This window comes from Melospiza melodia, chromosome 1 (assembly GCF_035770615.1).
Source record: "Melospiza melodia melodia isolate bMelMel2 chromosome 1, bMelMel2.pri, whole genome shotgun sequence".
Lineage (NCBI taxonomy): Eukaryota > Metazoa > Chordata > Aves > Passeriformes > Passerellidae > Melospiza > Melospiza melodia.
Window position 1 is genome coordinate 25,365,745 of NC_086194.1, and position 18,523 is coordinate 25,384,267.

At 47.0% G+C, this 18,523-nt stretch overlaps 1 protein-coding gene across 1 annotated transcript; it reads right to left on the minus strand.

Annotated features, from left to right (window-relative positions):
- Positions 1-2,552: 2,552 nt before the first annotated feature.
- LOC134415808 (serum paraoxonase/arylesterase 2) lies at positions 2,553-17,845 on the minus strand. Its single transcript, XM_063151668.1, has 9 exons — positions 17,737-17,845; positions 13,708-13,778; positions 8,422-8,477; positions 7,706-7,871; positions 6,476-6,602; positions 5,455-5,655; positions 4,780-4,861; positions 4,139-4,267; positions 2,553-3,228 (listed from the first exon to the last, which is right to left on the minus strand). The coding sequence occupies exons 1-9, from the start codon at positions 17,808-17,810 to the stop codon at positions 3,070-3,072; spliced, it is 1,065 nt and encodes a 354-aa protein (XP_063007738.1). The 5' UTR covers positions 17,811-17,845; the 3' UTR covers positions 2,553-3,069.
- Positions 17,846-18,523: the final 678 nt, after the last annotated feature.

Below are 18,523 nucleotides of genomic sequence, written 5' to 3' on the forward strand. Positions count from 1 at the left end.
GGATGTCTCTCCTCTCAAACGCTGTGGGAAAAGGTAAGAGCCCTCACTGGCCCATGGTTCCATCTGTAGGCAGACCAACAGGAAAATCTTCAGTACAGAAGCAGTTTGGAACAGGAAAAAAAGCCAGTGATGAGTGAAGACAGCTTTGATTTTCTGAAAAGCCAAAACCAATAAAAAAAATAGAAGTTTGACAAGATCCGACAACGTGTAGATTTGCTCATTTGAAGATGTTTTAAGCAACAGTAAAATGTGAGAATAATGTTTTGGTGGGTTACTTTTGCACTGCAGAGGGAAGTGGCTGTTGCCATTCTACAACCAGAGAGTAAATCCAGGACCTGCAGAGTGACTGATTGGCACTTCAGCTGTGTCACTGCCACTGATATGGGATGTAACTCTTTAGAACATAGCAGTTCAGAACAAAAAGTGGCACAATCCTAGAATAATCACTTTAGAATGCCAGTGCAGGCCACTGATGAGTGAATAGCCCAACCTCTCCTTGCTGTGAGAACTTCCTTCAGAGCAGTTCTTTCAGCCTGGGCTCCAGGAATGACATCTGTTCTTCATAGCTGAAAATGGATTACAAGGTCCTGTCAGAAAGTACACCACTTAGGAGGGAAGCTGAAAGTGTCCTGCAGGGAGAGAGGTTGCTAAGGAAGGAGCAGGAAAGCCAGAGTTAGGTAATGCCAAAGGGATGAGACAAAAGCTGCCCTCATTCAGGGCTGGCTCTGCTCTGTAGAAGGGCTACACGCCATGGACAGCAAAAGCCTCAGAACTGTGATCCAGACAGATGAGTCCTTGTCACCAAAGCTTCGTGGGCAGGCAGTGAAGCCTGGGCAGGGCTCAAGTCCCCAGATCAACTGAGCATTTTGGAGAGGAGCTGCAAGCACAGTTTGTGCACAGACCTGCTAAGGGACAGATCAATCAGCTGTGTGATTTACTGGCACGCAGCTGCCCCCCCAGCCATCACTGAGCCCTGCAGCCGGTGCTGTTGGGGTACAAAACCCCACAAAGGGCAGGGACCACAGTTGGTACTGGGTGTGTGTGGGTGCTGGCCATGGCAGCAGAGGGAAGCTGCTGCCATTTGGAAGGCCCAGCATGGACTGGCTGTTCTTCAGCCTCCTACAGCTCTTGTGCCCAGGGACGTGCCTTGCACCACGGTGGCTGTCAGTGGCCATGTGAGGCCTTGGGGTGAGGCAGAGGCTTTGTGGGAGGAGGGGATGTGGCAGGACCCGCAGCCCAGTCGGCTGTGCAGAGGGAGTGGGGTGACACCATCCTTCCTGGGCAGCAACACAGCCCCAGCACTGGCTTCCTGCTCATTAGAGCCCAGGAAAGGAGCAGTTTCTCTTTCCCTACCACTGGGTGAAAGCCATTAGGCTCATTAGAAAGGAAAGCTGCAGGAGCCAAGAGGTGTCAGTACACACATTTGCTGCTCAGGGCCCTGCTCACCCAAACCTCAGCCTGCAGCACTGCCTCTTCCCAGCCAGAATGGCAGAGCACAGACAGGGGGTTTGCACACATTCCACATCCTATCTCAGTGTCTGGGCCACTACAGAGCAGGTTATTTGGTCTGTCTTAAAGGCAGAAGCACTCCTGTGTTTTCTGAACTCTCCATGTTCTGTTCAGACCAGAGGGGCTGTGGCTGGTGCTGGAGCAGAGGCAGGAGGAACAGCAAAGCCAGCTTGGCAATCAGCACCCAGGGACTGGCTCCTTCTCCTCCCATGATTGCTCTTCAGGAGCAGTCTTTTTTTCTGCACAGTGGTGGAAGAACTGCAGTGAGGAAAATCTACTGCACAGCTGAAGGATGCAGAGGGGCCTGTGGCCCTCAGGGATGTCTGCCTGGTGGCAGCATTTGGAGGGGCTGCCAAGATGCTGGCAAGGGCCAGTGCAGGCAGGTGCAGGCACAGTGGAAAGCCCAGCAGGAGAGATCCCACATGTAACACAGAGCCTTCAGCTGAATGTCAGCAACTCTGACAAAACTGGAGAGCTGATCACAGCGGGGAACTCAGAAAGTGCAGCAGGAGCTGCTCTGAGGGTAAGGGCATCTACACTAATGCAAGGAGAGCTCACTCCATGAGCTCCAGCTTCAAAGGACACTGAGTTCAGTTCATTGCAAATGACTGCTACATCAGCCCAAAAACACTAGCTGAAGGAAACCTGGGGGGCTTCTGGCAGTGCAAAATGTCAGTAACTGATGCCAGGTAAACCTGAAGGGCTGCCTGGTGCACAGCGGTGCTGCAGGAATCAGCTCCACAGCAGCTGAAGTTAAACACAGAACATGTGTGACCATGGCTTGGGGGAGTCACTGCACAGTGCCCAGAAATGCTCCCTTTGTAGTGACAGACCACAGTAACTGCTAATGCACTTCCTGCTGAAGGTGTGCAGGAGATGTTTCCCACTCTTTAAGAGAAAAAAAAGATTTTCTAAACTCCCTTAGAAAGACCCATTGAGAAACCTCTCCAAAGTGATGCCTTACTCTTTTCTCATAGGATTAAAACAAATTTATGAAACTGAAGTAACACTGGGAAATGGCTTTAAGGGGAAAAGGAAATGAATGAGACTGAAATGATATTTATTCTCCTTCCAGTTATTTTGGAAGCATTAGGGAAAGCCAACAGGAAGGTTTGGAAGAAAAACCCCTAGCACAGTCCCTGGGAAGGCCCAGGGGTCAGTGACAAGAATGCACACCACACTGGTAGTCAGCAATTCTCATTTACAAAATCAGTTTTCTCATGGGGGGAAAAAACAACCAAACAACAATCCAGAAATCCAGCCAGCACATACCTCAGTGTCTGACAGTTTAGTCATTTACAATCTGAAACTGAACTTCAATTCAGTGTTAACAACGTGGGGTCCTCCCCATTACACAGATAAACTAATTTCTCACCTTCAATTCCATGTCCTTTACTATTGTGTAGAAGTCTTACTTTGGAGAGGAAGGCTAAAATACATTTCCATTACTGTAGTTAACCTTTATTGGAACAGTCTTGTTGTTAGCAGATCTAGCAGAACCTAAGCGCGTTCCCAAGGAATGAAATCCTTTCCACAGCAGCAGGCCTTGCCCGTGAGGAGCTATAGATGACAGAAGAGGGCTCTGTGGAAGACTGTGCCGATGAGCAGCTTTCCCTGGTGGGTGGATGCCACGGAGCTGCCCTGCAGCACGGAGCCGTTGTCAGCGTAGACGCGCGTCACCACGGGCTGCTCCGAGAGGATGCTCTGGATGCGCAGCACCTGCCGGGGCGGGAGGTACAGCTGTGAAATGGTCACAGGTGAAAAGGCTCCAGGGAGAGGGGGAACACCAGCATGTTAGCTTCAACAGATCAGCTAGGATGACCAGCTGCTGATAATGGCAGCCATGTGATTCCTCTGAGAGGGCCTTTAGTGAAACACAGGTTATTTTTTTTAATGTTGTTGTGCAACATCTGTAAGGAAGTCAGGTACTCATCCCCACCACTAGGAATGTGCACATTTTTTTTTTCCAGACTAAGAGTTAGTTCATATCTTCTTATTTTCATGTTTTTCCCAGACAGAGTAAGCAGCTGCCTAGTATCAGAAATCTATCGCTATTGAACATGGTCATTTTGAGAAGTGTCTTAGAGGGAGCTTCAGACAAGGCTGAAATCCAATGGACAGCAGCCAGCTGCACTCGTAGCCACCATCACCCCAATGCCAGTACCTCACTGATTTCATAGAAAGAAGAATTACAGTGTTACCTACAGATGAACCACACTTGCACAAATTAATCATTCCTGTGGAAATGTTTCTGGTCACACTTTGCACTCAGTCAATTATGTTCAGTTTGGCAAAGAGGTGCTGGCTCAGTAATTAATGCAGCTCATCAGAATCTGTGTGCACGTCCACAGCTGCACAGAAAGCAGCCTGAGGAGTCCAGAGTGACTGAGCCACTGGTTGGAAATTATTTAGTTGTTGCCCAAGGATCTGAATAGGTGTTTGTTAGTGAGTATATGCTGCTCAGGCTCTCACTTGAGAGCAGAAGCCAGCTTGGTCTTTGCTTTAACAAAGGCACTTTGTGCCAGGCACTTTCTATGAAATGCAGTTAAGTTATACCAGCATGATTTGAACAAAACAACTTTCCAGTACAGACACAGCCAAGAGACCAATGATGTCTCCCAAAAGGCACCTCAGATGCAGGAAGATTTTCAGGATCATAGTGGAACAGCTTCATCCCATTGGGATGACATCCTGTCCAGATGTCTCCAGTGTCAGGGTCAATAGACAAGTTATCGACCAGCGTGTCCAGCTGCAGCGTCTAGCCAACACAGAAAAAAACAAAAAATTAAATCTATCAGAATTCATGGAAGCAAATTACAACATAACCAACAGACTTGTCTCATCTGACATAATTTAGACTGGTTTTTTTTAAATAAATACTTTTCCCCCCACTTCTGTCTGTCTTTTCCCCTGGCATGCATCCTCCCCACCCCTGTGCTATGAGGAACCTGCTTGCTGCTCTGGGCTTCCCCCATCAGCTCATCCACACCTACACCTCTGTGGATGCTTTCAGTGCTCTGACCCACACTGCCTGAGGCAGACTCCCACTACAGCTCCACAGCATACCCAAGGATTCCTTCCTGTTGTTGGTGGGAGGGTGGGAGATCAGAAGCTCTGTAATGGGGTGTGCAGACACCTCTGCAAACCCACAGCAGGAGCCACCCAGACCAGAACTTTACAGATGATCATGCTGAAATCTCAAGCATTCATCAAAACTCTTCTGTCCAAAATCCACATTTGCCTCTTTTTTACAGAACAGCAGCACCTTACCTTCACATGGGTTAAACTCCAGTTAGCATGTTTTTCCATGACATGGACATTGTGATCCAATACATCTGCAATATAGATGTACCTTCAAAAGGAAGAAAAGCACCTCAATATATGAGTAGACAGACACCAAAACTGGACAGTTCCTCCTGTGCAAGCCCACACACCAACAGACATTGCCAACCAGCCACAGGGCACTGAAGCCAACCTGCTGAGGTGCCAGTGTAGCTTCACACTGTGCCAGTTTTCCATTATGACACTGAAATAAGCCTTGGGACCAGAAAATCACAATTACAATTTATTTTTTTTTAATCACCTGTCCACACCACAGGAGTGGTTGGTTCAGTCATGCAGGTGTAGGACTGTAGAGCACTCCCTGCTTGCAGAAACCCTGCCCCATTAATCCTTGCAGCAAGACACACAAACTCCTGTACCAGCTGGTTAAAATGCAGCAACTGTTGACCTTGCTGCCTATAAAGTACCACACAATGCAGCAAACACTGCTGCTCAACACTGACACAAAACTCGTGTGCTACAAACACTCTGCATCACTTGTGCTGCACCTTGCCTTACATGAACCACTTCAGACACCTGGCCACAGAGGTACCAGGTGTACAAATGAAGATCTCCAGATACTTCTATGTGACAAAACAAAATCTAATGTAAATAGAAACTTACTTTTTATCAGGTGAAATGTTAATTCCATTGGCTGAATAAAACCCAGATGCTACTTCTTTAACTTCTTTTGGACTGTAGTAAATGACATTTGACCAGGTTAAACCCAAGAACATTTCTAAGAACATCAAGAGGAACTCAGAGAAGTAGTGGTCATTGGTAGCATAGAAGCTGTCTGGTCCCATGGCTACTATGTCATTCACACTAAAAAACAAATGAAGAGAGAAATTAAAAAAAATAATTAAATGAGAGGTATGAAGTACCATTTTAGGACTCCCCAGAATACAGTCAGGACATGGCCATCAATACCATAAAGAGGCTGCAATTATAGATGTACTTCAAGTAGTCACCAAATTATTTAGATCCTTTTTATTTCTATTTTCTATGAGCCAGGACAGTGCAGTGCTGAAACCTGAAGAGGGCATAGGGCATCAGCTAGAGATCTGGCTACCTGTCTATAAGTACATGAAAATATTTTTTTTATTATTAGTAATACTATTAGTAGTATTATTAGTATTATTTTCTTTTTCATTACATTCAAGTAGAAATCAGAGAACAGGTAGGTGTTGTGACATCCTAATCAATCTGTCTGCTTGTTTTACAATCATATTGCAGTAGGACAGACCAAAATATTTTTGTATTAAAAATAAGAAAACCAGAAAAAGCTAAATGTATGTTTATTTTTACAGTGTAGGATATCCAAACAAAAAATAAAATATCTGGAGACTCATATCTGCAATGACCTGAGTGTGGGTTACATGAGCAAAAGAGAAATGGATGCCAAGCTAATTCACTGGCATCAATCACAGCAGCGCTTAAGACTAATTTAGTGATACAACTATTAAAAATCTAATTTAGAGAATAGATTGGAGAAACACTGCTTTTGATTACACAGATAAGAAGTAATCAGTAAGAGAAACAGGGATGCTGGTTAAAGAGAAAATATATTAACAATAGCCTAAACCCAAAAATCGTCCTACATTGGATTTCACCAGTGCAGCCTGATCTGTATTTGAGTCAATACCTTGTCAGAAGGTCATGTCGAATGGTTTTCAGGTGCACAAGAGAATTGTCATCTTCTACAAATTTAAACAACTCTACAGTGCTCTTCTGGTGGGGATGGTTCACCACAAAGAGGTACACGGTGTCATCTTGAAAAAGAAACGGAAGCAGCTGAATTCTCTGCCACAGTCTGTGTGTGTGAGCAGCCCAGCCCTAAAGGCAGCCTCCAGCACAGGGCACAGGCTGGGCTTGGGGCATTTGTCTCATGGCTCTGCAGAGGCACAGGGATGAGTACCCACATCCTGCAAGATGCTCTGCAACCACACCCAGACCTCCAGCTGCTTTTCTCCCAGGCTGGCTCCACAGGAAACTGCTTTGTTAACAATAGATTTTTGCTATTTCTTCCAAGGAAGAAAGAAACCACCACCTCATCCTTATAGCTAAGCCACTGGGTTTTGCTATAATCTGTGAAACAGCCCCAGTCAGTTGGAAGAAGGGTTTGTGGCCAAGGCAGTTTGGGCTCTTGGGTTTGTCCACCACCTCCCCGGCAGAGCGGAAGGAGCATCCCTCTCTGCATTCTGAGCAAGGCTGCTGCCCATCTGCCCAACCCTTCTGGCAGGACCCAAATTAGCCACCACTGATTTTTCCAACACCTTCCCTTAAAGGGTGACTGTATGGAGATGCAGGTCAAGCTGCAGCAATTGTTTTCTTTATACTAGCAGTTTTACCTGCTCTGCTAAAGCCCCCAGTGAAAGGGTAGGGAAAAAGATCCTTTATTGGTAGTCAGAGCCTGATGCAGAAGAACATGCCTTGGAGAAGAGAACCTGGCTTGGCCAAAGAGTAACAGGGGTTTTGGTAATTTACAGAGAGTTGATAATTTACTGTTTTGCCACAAAAGTTTCCATTCTGGGCACTACTAGGCAGTGAAGGATGTCTCTCCTCAAAACACTTGAACCCAGCATGAAACAGACATAAATATAAAATCAATTTTCTGTGGTTTACAACCCTAAATTTTACCATGTGTTTTTTTCCCTTTAATATCCAGGGCATCCTTGTTTCAGACAGACTGAAATTATGTGCAAATGTGTTTCCTTTAGCAACTGACATTCAGAAAAGGGCAAAACAAAGGTAAAAAACCCCAAACCTTTTTGTCTGCCAGCAAGAACCACCATGGGGGTGCAGGGCAAGGCTGCAAAGGGATTCCTGATTGTGCTCTCTAGGCTGATATTGGCCACCATCTCGAGCTCTTTACCTCTGTCTATATAGGTGCTGATTCCATGAGGGTTGAATGATGCCAGATCAAACCCTCGGCTGATTCTCAGTTCCACTGCTCTGGGATTGTCCTCATTCAAATCCATCAAAAATATTTCACCTGGCTTATCCGGAGCAAAGCTCATCAGTCCTGGATATTTCAAGCCCTGTAGAATCCAAACATAAGAAAATAATTCCCAGATAAAAGGTAAAGAGGAGCATCACAGGGCTGAAAAAGCCAGGGCCTTGATCAGACTTGCAAGCACACATGAGGATGTCCCATGGCCAGCCACCATAATTGCAAAGAAAAGGTTGAAAATTTATCTCTTGAAGGCAAAAAAACAATCAGGAACAGCAAAACCAATATATAAAATTTGGGTTGTTTTTTTTTTTTTTTAAGTTAGGGAATTAACACAGCTTCTTAACACGGCAGAGACATTTCAACATTTCAATGAAGTAGCATGAAAGAAAGCCAAGGTTACGTGGCCAGGTAAGTCACCTGTGGACAGGACACCTGTGTCAGAGCCAGCAACACCACCTCTGTGTCAAGCAGCAGGCCTGCTGAGGGGGATGACAGCTAAGGCAACACAAGACTGGGCTGCTCTTTGGGAGCCAGTCAGACCTGTAGAAAAGAGCCCCTCGTGCTCCTCTCCCCATGGCTTCTGCAGGAAAGGAAGCAGGCAAGCCCCAGCGTGGGGAGGTGGCATGGGCACTTACAGAGCTGATGAAAGCCAGTCCATTGGGAAGTATATCGATGTCTTCTGAACCAGTTTCTGCAAAACAGAGACAAGCAGGGGGTTTCAGGTGACATCAAGCATTTCCCATTGAAAAAATCTTATTTTAAGTACAATTCCAGCTCTCATGAATAACCCTTTCAGGCATGACTGCACACACGATGATGTTTGGTGGAAGTTTGGCCACTGCATTAAAAGTGGTAGCAGAAGACAGCACGTTGGGTTAGGAAATAGTACTGGGGTTCACCTCAAGAGTGCCCCTGCAGTGGCCAGGCAGTCTCCTCCCCAGCCCCAGCTGCCCCCAGATGTTGTGGGGTGAATCACCAGGTGTGGGGTGAATCACCAGCTCCTGAGGATGTGTTCTGCAGCGAGCAATTTGTGTGGGCACGGAGATTCCAGGGTAGGACCATACCCTGACTCAGGCCTCAGGCTCGCATAAGGCAGCTGTGGGAATTGTGCACACTAATTCTCCTGATTGAGCTCAGACACTTCACAAAAATGGATTGCCAAATATTTAGTTAAAGCTCTCAAGTGACAGAGAACCTACTATATCTGTAACAGCTAAGGGTTTTCATAGTTAGACCTCACTTTCAACTACAGGTAATCACTTCCAATATTGCCAGTTCCTGTAGCTCCTGTAATATTTTTCCCTTTTAAGAAAGGAAGATAAAATAAAAACTCTTTAGTAAGAACCATTGAGCAATTTTAGGCTTTCATAAAGCACTCTCCAAAGAGCCTTTAGTCCAATGCTGAAGGCTGTTTGCCATCCCACATTTCCACCTCTTCCCTGAGAACCCTCCCCTCTTTTCTCCAAATCACCAGCAAAACCAGCATTCCCCACAAGTCACTTCCAGATGATGAGGGAAACCACTCAGGAGCAGTTGCTTAGAGAAAATTCTTCTGCAGGTTTTCTTTATCAGAGCCATCAACACAAGGTTTTTCCACCCAGCTGGTCCCATATCCCACACCCCCTCCTGCTTTGCCATAACCACGTGTGAGCCGGCATGGCTCATACAATCCCTTGCACCTCAGCACCTCTTCCCAAGGAAGCACCTGCACATTTGAGCTGGGTTTGCTGTTTGCTTTTAAGCAACTCCTATTTATCCAAGCACTGGTTTGCCTGGGTTGTAATTGATCCTGGGATCACTGGCAGCCTCTGTGGAGAGGAACCAGAACCCCAAATTCACCCATCCAGGAAAGTTCCTCCCCAGCTCAGCCCTGGGAAGATGCAGAGGCACAACTTCTCACTTCTGGCCAGGGCCAGCTGCTCCTCAGCCTCTGCAAGTTCCTGCTCCATCCCATGACAGCAATGAGCAGAGTATCCCTGCCTTCTGAAGAGCAAAATATCTGAAATGCATTTTGGGAGGAGTCAGCTGTTATCCCACCCTGGGTTTTGGTTCTGAATTTTGACTAACTCAAGCAGGAGACAACATCTGCACTCATGTGTCCAGAAACACTTAGAGCCTGTATTTACCAATTAAAGTTTTGAATTTGGGCTTTTTTTTTTTCCTTTCTTTTTTTTTCTCAGCTGAACTTACACTCTGGTTTGAGCCACAAACTCCTTTCCCTTGCCCCAGTCTCTCCAAGCCTGGGTTAATTTATAAAATGGGGTTAGTGGTAATTCTCCACTTCCCAGGATTGCCGCAAAGTTAACAGCATAAATAAATGCTGAGAGGCTCAATTGCTATGGTGACATGAGCTGGAAAGACAGCTTTTACTGGCAGCACACACTGGTGAGTGAATAAACAGAGATATAATCATTTATCGCTACTGAATCGGCGAGGCTGCCAAGCAGAAAGATGAGCAGGCTAATTGGGAGCAGATCATTAAAAACTTTCCAAGTTTCCAGTGGAAGGAGCACACTGAGAGCCCTGCACCCAAGTGCTCCAAGAGAAACTGCCCAGCAAAGCACATTTTGGGCGCTCCATGGCCGGCTCCTGGAATGTGTGGGTGTCAGGAGGGCAGCGGAATGCTGACTCAGCACAGCCCTGCTGATCCAGCCCCGGGCAGGGATGCTCAGGGACTCTCTGCACGCCCTTCTGGGAGGGCTCTGTGCTGCTGCAGGCGCCCTGTGGGCCAGGAGAGTCAGGAGCTCACTCCTCAGGCATCACTTGTATGCACTCTCTGCTGTTTAACCGTATCACTGAGCCCAGCTTGTCCATGGCATTATCTGAAGAGAGGTGGCACTTAAGAGAAATTAAAAGATAGTGTAAAAAACTGCTGCCTACTCTAGAAATGTTTTTCTTTATTCTTTATTTGTTGTTCTTTATTTCATCTTAGTATGATGTATTCGGCAGGTGTATCTAACAAAAAAACCCATCTGGGTTTCATGACCAAAAGTGTGACACTGTTTTGCCCACATCCCACGAATTGTTCCAAGATGCAAGTATTTCTAGCAACTTCTGTAGTAGCTTCTTGAACTTTGGGAATTATTACAGGAGATATAGTTAGTTTATTATAAACCAGTAACATGATAAGGCATCAATAAACCTCAGAAGCTGGTGTTTATTCTACAAATACAGGCTTTCCTACATATTTGAGAATGAGGCTCAGGACAAGCTGCAATTTTTGTTTGTTCAGTGTTTGCATCTGTGCTTATATTGCACAATATTTGAAAAGCAGAATAGATAAAAGTCTTTAGAAAGATACAGAAAAGATGCAACTGTGCAGAAACGAAAAGGTCCACTAGAGAAATCTTCCATTTACTCTGTGTTTGCTTCCCTTACTATAAATCCATCACTTATATTTCACAGACTGTACCAGAGGTCTGCTCCTCCATGTACAGAGTGGATAGATTAAGATTATTTTGCTCAGATCCAGATGATCCTCCTCGGGGATCTATGTCACATTTAAGAGTTCAGGAGGACTGATTTAAACATTAAAATAAAGACAGAATGTTTATTCAGCTTTATCCTAGCATTTTAAAGGAAAAAGGCCCAGGAGGCCAAGACATCCATGCACAAAGACATCCTAAGACAAAGTCACCCACACAAGCAACCTTACAGATCCAAGTACAGCAGAGCCCCATGTCTGAACAGTACTACCTAGGCAGAATTTAAGCTTTAGGGGTCCTTGGTCACCTTGAGTGATTTAAGACCCCTGGTCACAGCAAATGAGTTTTAGAAGACATTTGAGTGAACATGCCAACTTTTCAGTTTGCACAATCCTTTGTTACTTCTCCTTCTCCCACACTGGGCCTGCTAAACTAATTCTTGGCATTTTTATTTTTCTAATGAGCAGTAAACTGCACAGCAAAGGCAAGGCAAGGTGCAGTTCTCTGTGTGAAGGGGCAGCATGAGAGGAGCCAGCAAGAAGCAGAAATGAAGCTCTGTAAATGGATCCACTGCCTCTAAGCAGAGACAGGTTCTCAGAAATAACCTAATCTGCATGTAAATGTCAGGCACAAAAACCAAGACACTGTTCAGAAACAAAACACAACTCTATCTGTCTTTTCCAGGTTTCCTTCTTTCCTCAACAGAACAATCATGTTGCAAAAGAAGTCTTATAATGATTGCAATATTGATATGCCTAAAAAATTACTGAGAAATTATTTTATATTAATCACTGCCAAACAAGCATCATTCATAGTCTTGTATGAGTAAATTACAGCTTAATCTAGAAGACCTGGAAAATTTTTTCAATGCAATTTTTTCTGTATGTATTTTCGAGCACAGGAACTCTGCATATACACATTCATAGCAGCAATTTGACTTGTGTTTGAATCCTGACACAAGGAAGAAACAAGATTTATGACATTAACTCACTGACTCAGAAAGCTCATAGGCAAGGCTGTAAAAGCTCATCCAATGACTTTTTACACATGAAAAATCTAGACAAATTTCAACATAATTTAAGCCATTTCCAAAAATACTAAGGAGGGGAAAATTCTTAGCCATCAAGCCTGCATTGAGGATTTTTGAGAGAATGGGAGACACAAAAAACCAATCCATTTCAAAGCTATCAATTTTATAAACTGGTTATCCTAAGTGGAGAGGAAAAAACCAAGACATAAATATTGCTGTGTGCTAAACACACTGCCCAAAGTACAAAGTCAACATTGGAGCCACTCTGTTAAACCTCTCTGCAAACCAGACTAGGATGACAAACACGACCTCTCGCTCTTTGGAACCCACAGCTGCATTGCACAACCGCGCCGAGCTCCCGGCACCGCGGCACCAGGCAGCTCCCAAATATCCCAAAATGTGGCACTAAGGAGGGGCAGCCTGGCTGGCATTTAGCAGCCACTCCTTCCCCATGTGCCTATGGCCTTCCCCTAAGGCTTCCACCTGTGAAAAATGTGAATTTTATGACTGGCTTTTCACAAATATTAAAATGAATATTATATGTGTTGTGGTAGAAAGTAATGCTGTATTAATTCTCCTAAGCAGTGTGTTAAATATAGTTTTAGATTATAACAAAATGTTAAAATAGAAACTATGCTGTGTAGGATACTTTTTTTCTAAAGAAAGGACTTGCACTGGGATAGCAGTCACAGGACACCTAAATCTTTCAGAGAAAGAGAATTTATTGCTCCATTATCAGGAGAAACAAACTTCTTTCTGCCTCGCTTGGATAGGATGATGCTGTTAGGAATATGAGGAAGAAGTTGATGATGACCAGACAGAATCCTATTTCAAACGGAATTTATGCATCATGTATGAGGTGTATGAATATTCTACAGCTACTGTTTTTAAGGGTTAATCCGTTGTTAATGGGTGTCCTTTTTCAGGCTGTTCTGCCCAGAAAAAGGTACCCGGACGTCCGTAACTCTTTGTTTCTCTTGTCTCATATTGTCCTAATTCAAATTATCCAAATTATTATTACTCTAATTGTATTACTATTTTTATAACCATTATATTACTATTAAACTTTTAAAATTTTAAAAACAAGTGACTGGCATTTTCCACACACCCTTGCAGCATTTCCCATCTCCAAGGCGTAACCAGCTGACAGCCTCCTGTAGGTACCTGCCTGAAGAGCCAGCACACCCTCATCTGAAAGCCAAATCATTTTCTAAGTGACTTAGCAAAGAAGTGTTTGCAAGGTACTCAATTTTAAGAAAAGGAAAGAAACTTAATACCGACTTACACGCAGCTAGTTTTTCAGTACTATTTTCTTCCTGCAGTTTCTCCCTATCTCCAAGTCCAAGTAGCAAATCAAAGTCAAATTAGCACTTTGTTTTTGGGATCAGGCTTGGAAGCTGGCTTCAAGAAGCCATTACAAAAGAGGCTGGACAAAAGCAGTGCACTCAGTTATTTAGAGCACGTACCGATGCCTTTAATGAGCCGGCAGTTCGGGAGGCTCACCGGGGCTACTTCCCGTGAAGCATTGAGTCTGCTCCTGCAAGAGGAAACGGCAGGGTTAAACAGCACACAGCCAGTTTGAAAACAGGTAACTTTCCTAGTTTTCAGCTTTATTGTCTGCCACATTGCAGCAACAAATCAGCCATAAAATACTGAATAAGCAAACTCCAGAAACAACAACAGCAACTGCTCCAAATCACTGCAATGGTTACACATGACCACGGATTAAGTGATTCTTCTACTGTGAGTGACTTCAGAAACTTTGTTTTGTGCATGAGCTCCAGCAACAAGCTTTCATGACCCACTGCAGCTCAGATGATAACACAACCACACCTTCTTCAGGTTTCAGACACCTAAATATAGAAGCACCCTGCAGTTAGGACCAGCATTTCACATGAGGAGAGGGCAATCTTCTACTGCAGCCCACTGCCTATTTTTGGTGACCAGGCCACCAGCAGTTGCACTTAGCTCAGTTTTTGTCTACATTCAAAGGTTGCAAGGCAGGAGCACTCTTTCCCTTACAACAAGCAGGAGTTGGTAGTACAGTTTTCAGCAATTACCCTGTGCCCTCCTCTCCACTCCTGGTAATCACCCCAGGCATTGCCCTTCATCAGTGCTTATTTCACTCATGAATGTGCATGAAATTCCACCTCCGGCTCATAGTTCACTGGAAAAACAGATACAGACAGGCAGACACAAGTTCATATTTCTCTGCTCCAAGTTGTTTGCAAATCTGCATGAGCACCACCTCACAACAACCAGGAGGTTTGATCATGCTGGTCTGCAGTGACACAAGAAAATATGTTGAATTTCTATGAATTCTAGTGTGCTAGAATAATTTTTTTTTTCTGCCCAGAAGGAAGCATTTAACCTAACCTAGTAACTCTTCTGCATGACTATCATATGCATACGTCGAAGCTATTGCTGCAAACACAGGAAATTCTGAACGCAAAGATCCCATAGCAAAACCTTGCCATGTTTATGTTATGGTTTTAGGCATAAACATAAAGTAAACAGCAGTATCAGTCAGTGATATGAAAAATATGTGATACAGTTGAGCACTACGTGGTATGCCAGTCCTGCATTTTTTTAATCACTTAAATATGAATTGTAAATTGCTTCAATTTTGTATCACTGACACAGTTTGTTAATATAAGGCCAAAAGAAAATAAGAAAAAGAGTAAAAAAGTGCAGACAACTGCAAAGGAAAGGAGGCAAGTTAAACCCTCCCAAGCCCTCACTCCCAGCACAGGAGAACTGACAGATCACGATGCTGGCTGCCAGCCCACAAACAGTGCAGGAGGGATCTCCCCCTGCTGCCCCCTCACCCACCGGCATCCTGGCACAGCCAAACCCACCGAGCCCTCCAGGGTGGCTCAGGGGATCCTGCCTGAAGCTGCACTGCTGCCTGCTTAGGGTTTTTCCCTTCCCTATTTTCAGCAGCCTTTCCCAGGCAGGCTGCAAGCCATCCGAGCCAAAAGCACAGCAGGAACTCAGCCAGCAGCCAGCAGGGGATGATGATATCCCGACAGCATTCCCAGGGAAACACTTCATGGGCTGGAATGAGAGTAATTCAAAAGGACACCAGTCACAAGCCTGCAGCACATATAGAGCTTTTCCAAAATGTGTCAGTTTATCTAGCTCAGACAGCCCCAGCCACGCAGCCAGATGGCCCAGATTACCAACTGGCCATACCAAGAACAGCCTGGAATATGGAGGACCTGCAATATGTGCTGGATGCAACTTCAAAGAAAGCAAGAGTTTTTGCCACTTGGTGCAAGTCCAGTGCATGGCACCTTTCCCCTCAGTTTCTCTTTCCAGTTTTGAGTCCTCCACCTGCTGCCCTACTTCATGGGACACAGACCACAGGCCTTCCCTTTCCTTCAGAAGGAACCCGTTCCATATTCAAAGACCTCTCTCTCTTTTAGTTTTCTTCATCTCTAGACTAACCAATCATGAATCACTTGGGATTTGATTCTGGGGTTTTTTAACAAATTCAGAAGGAACTACAGAAAGTCTTTGCTGGATTCTTGCCCTCTGGGTAGGGGATGAATAAAAAAGACCCTTGGCAAGAGCGAACACCACCCACAGTTTCTCCTCTCAAGACTGTGTTAAATAACTTTTAGAGTACTTTGTGATCTGAAGTTGTGTGTTTCCAAACTTGGCAACTGTCTTAAGACTGCCGGTACATTGCAGTTTGCAGAAAACAGCACACAGGGAAAACCCACAGAGAGCTACAGAGACAGGGGGATCCTGCTTCTTCATGGAGATTCTCCTTTTACAGATTCCTAATGTTTAATTTGTTCATTCAATTTGGAGGAGAGGTGGAGTCCTCTGCTCTTCACAGCACTTTGAAATGGCTCACCCCACTAAAGCCTGGGAGTATCTTCCAGTTCTGCTGTCCCAGTTTATGCAACTCCAGGACAGGAGGGCCCTGTTACCACTGTGTCTATCACCAGTAATACTCATGGTGGGTTTAAGGCAGCCATCATCCATGCCAGACACCAGAGTCCAGACAGTAAAGCTCTCCTTCTGTAATTAGGTACAATTACTATCCACACAAAGTTCAATTAGCTGAATGTCATTGCTGAAATCAGGCATTTGGAGTATTGTGAATGTAAGCAAAATTATAATGACTTAGCCACCTTCCAATACAGTAATTCAGCATCACTTCTGTGACCTGAAAGGACCAGTGACACATTTGGGAGCTTTCAGGACAGAAGCTGCTGTGACACCAGTGTTCACATTCATACCTCATGGCATGAGGTGTGTGATAGGGAGCATGACAGGGCTGGGTATTTCAGCTCACAGCCAGTGAGGTCACAACTTAGGATCACCACAGCCTGGGCTCCATCACAGGAAACCTCAGGTACATAGGGGCTACTGTTATCCAGAGGTCAGCTTTGGTAGAGCATAACCCAAGTGTCTGGCAAACTATTTGGAGTGACTGTTTGGCCAGTTGGCAGGAGATGAGGTAAATTCAGAGACAGTGCTTTTGGCACATCTCTGTTAATTGCAGGCTCTATAAAAACAGAGGTACTACCCCCTCCCCCTGGGCACCTTCTTTGCTTGTCCCCCTTGCTCCCATCATCCTGGGGAGGATTTCACATGCACTCAGTGCAAAGGGCATTTCCGCTGCCCAAATGGTCCCGAAGTTAGTTCATGCCGAAATCGGATGAAAAGGGCATCATGATGCCTGTATCTTCTCTGGGAAAAAACGGCTCCCTTGATAATACTGACGGCAATGATGGACCCTTCCCCTCTGGCTGGCACTGCACGGGCAAGGACAGATGCTCGCTACGCTGTACCCGAGTGCGGGAGCTGCGAGTCCTCCCGGCCGGAGGTGAAGGGAAGCGCCCGCCGCCGCCGCCCGGCTACAGCCCCGCACCCGGGGGGAGCTCAGCCCCGCACCCAGAGGGCTCAGCCCCGCACCCGGGGGGAGCTCAGCCCCGCACCCAGAGGGGGGAGCTCAGCCCCGCACCCGGGGAGCTCAGCCCCGCACCCAGAGGGCTCAGCCCCGCACCCAGAGGGCTCAGCCCCGCACCCGGGGAGCTCAGCCCCGCACCCGGGGGAGCTCAGCCCCGCACCCAGAGGGCTCAGCCCCGCACAGTGGGGAGCTCAGCCCCGCACCCGGAGGGCTCAGCCCCGCACTCGGAGGGCTCAGCCCCGCACCCGGGGGGCTCAGCCCCGCACAGTGGGGAGCTCAGCCCCGCACCCGGAGGGCTCAGCCCCGCACCCAGAGGGCTCAGCCCCGCACAGTGGGGAGCTCAGCCCCGCACCCAGAGGGCTCAGCCCCGCACCCGGGGGAGCTCAGCCCCGCACCCAGAGGGCTCAGCTCCGCAGCCGGAGGGCTCAGCCCCGCACCCAGAGGGCTCAGCCCCGCACCCGGGGAGCTCAGCCCCGCAGCCGGAGGGCTTAGCCCCGCACCCGGAGGGCTCAGCCCCGTACCGCCCCGCCGGCACCGGGACCCGCGGCTCTGATCCCCGCTCACCCACCGGAATGCCAGCAGCCGCTCGGCCACCAAGGCTGCCGCGATCCCGACGAGAGCCACCGCCAGCAGCTTGCCCATGGCCGCTCCCGGCTCGGCCGCGTCCCGTCCCGTCCCGTCCGTGCGGTCCCGTCCCGCCCCCGGGGCGCGGCGCTGCCTCCTCGCCCCCGCCCCGCCCGGCCGTGCCCGCTCCCGCTCCCGCTCCCGCTCCCGCTCCCGCTCCCGCTCCCGCAGCGCTGCCCCGCCAGACCCAGCTCGGGGCCGGGCAGCGGCTCTCGCAGGCTCCGTGCTACGGCTCCCCTGGGAAAGACACGTGTACCAACTTCCAGCTCCGTTATAGACAATGTGTGCGTTGTACAAGCATACTAGTGTCAGACCAAGGCTGCGTGATGCAGAATGCTCGCTACTCCGTGTACACCTCTGCTGGGATGCACACACTAATATATAGGTGCACACTCACACCAGAGTTTCCCCACAAATGATGTTTCTTCCACTGCCACCCTCCCACCAACATCTTTCTCCTCTGCGCAGGAGAAGGGCTGCAGAACTCCAGGGTTCCTCCATTCTGCAATCTGCTTTTGCATCATCTTCAGTGTTGGCCTCCCTGTGCCTTCTTCTTTTCGGAGGAACACACTTGGCAGGGTAATGACCTCCCTCAGCAGTTTTCTTTCCCTTCCCAGCACAGTGAATGTCCTCACCTGCATACATTCCTTTGCACTTTTCGAACGTCTGAGCAACCAGTTTAAAAGGCTTTTCTGCTCTTCTTGCCCTTGCCCTCGAGGCCAAGCTTCACA

Coding starts and splice junctions, on each gene's coding strand:
- LOC134415808 (XM_063151668.1), bottom strand. CDS start 17,810: ATGGGCAAGCTGCTGGCGGTGGCTCTCGTCGGGATCGCGGCAGCCTTG. Junction 5,656..6,475: donor CGACATGACCTTCTGACAAG/GTATTGACTCAA, acceptor TTTGTTTTTTAG/TGTGAATGACATAGTAGCCA. Junction 4,268..4,779: donor GGAGTTTAACCCATGTGAAG/GTAAGGTGCTGC, acceptor TGTGTTGGCTAG/ACGCTGCAGCTGGACACGCT.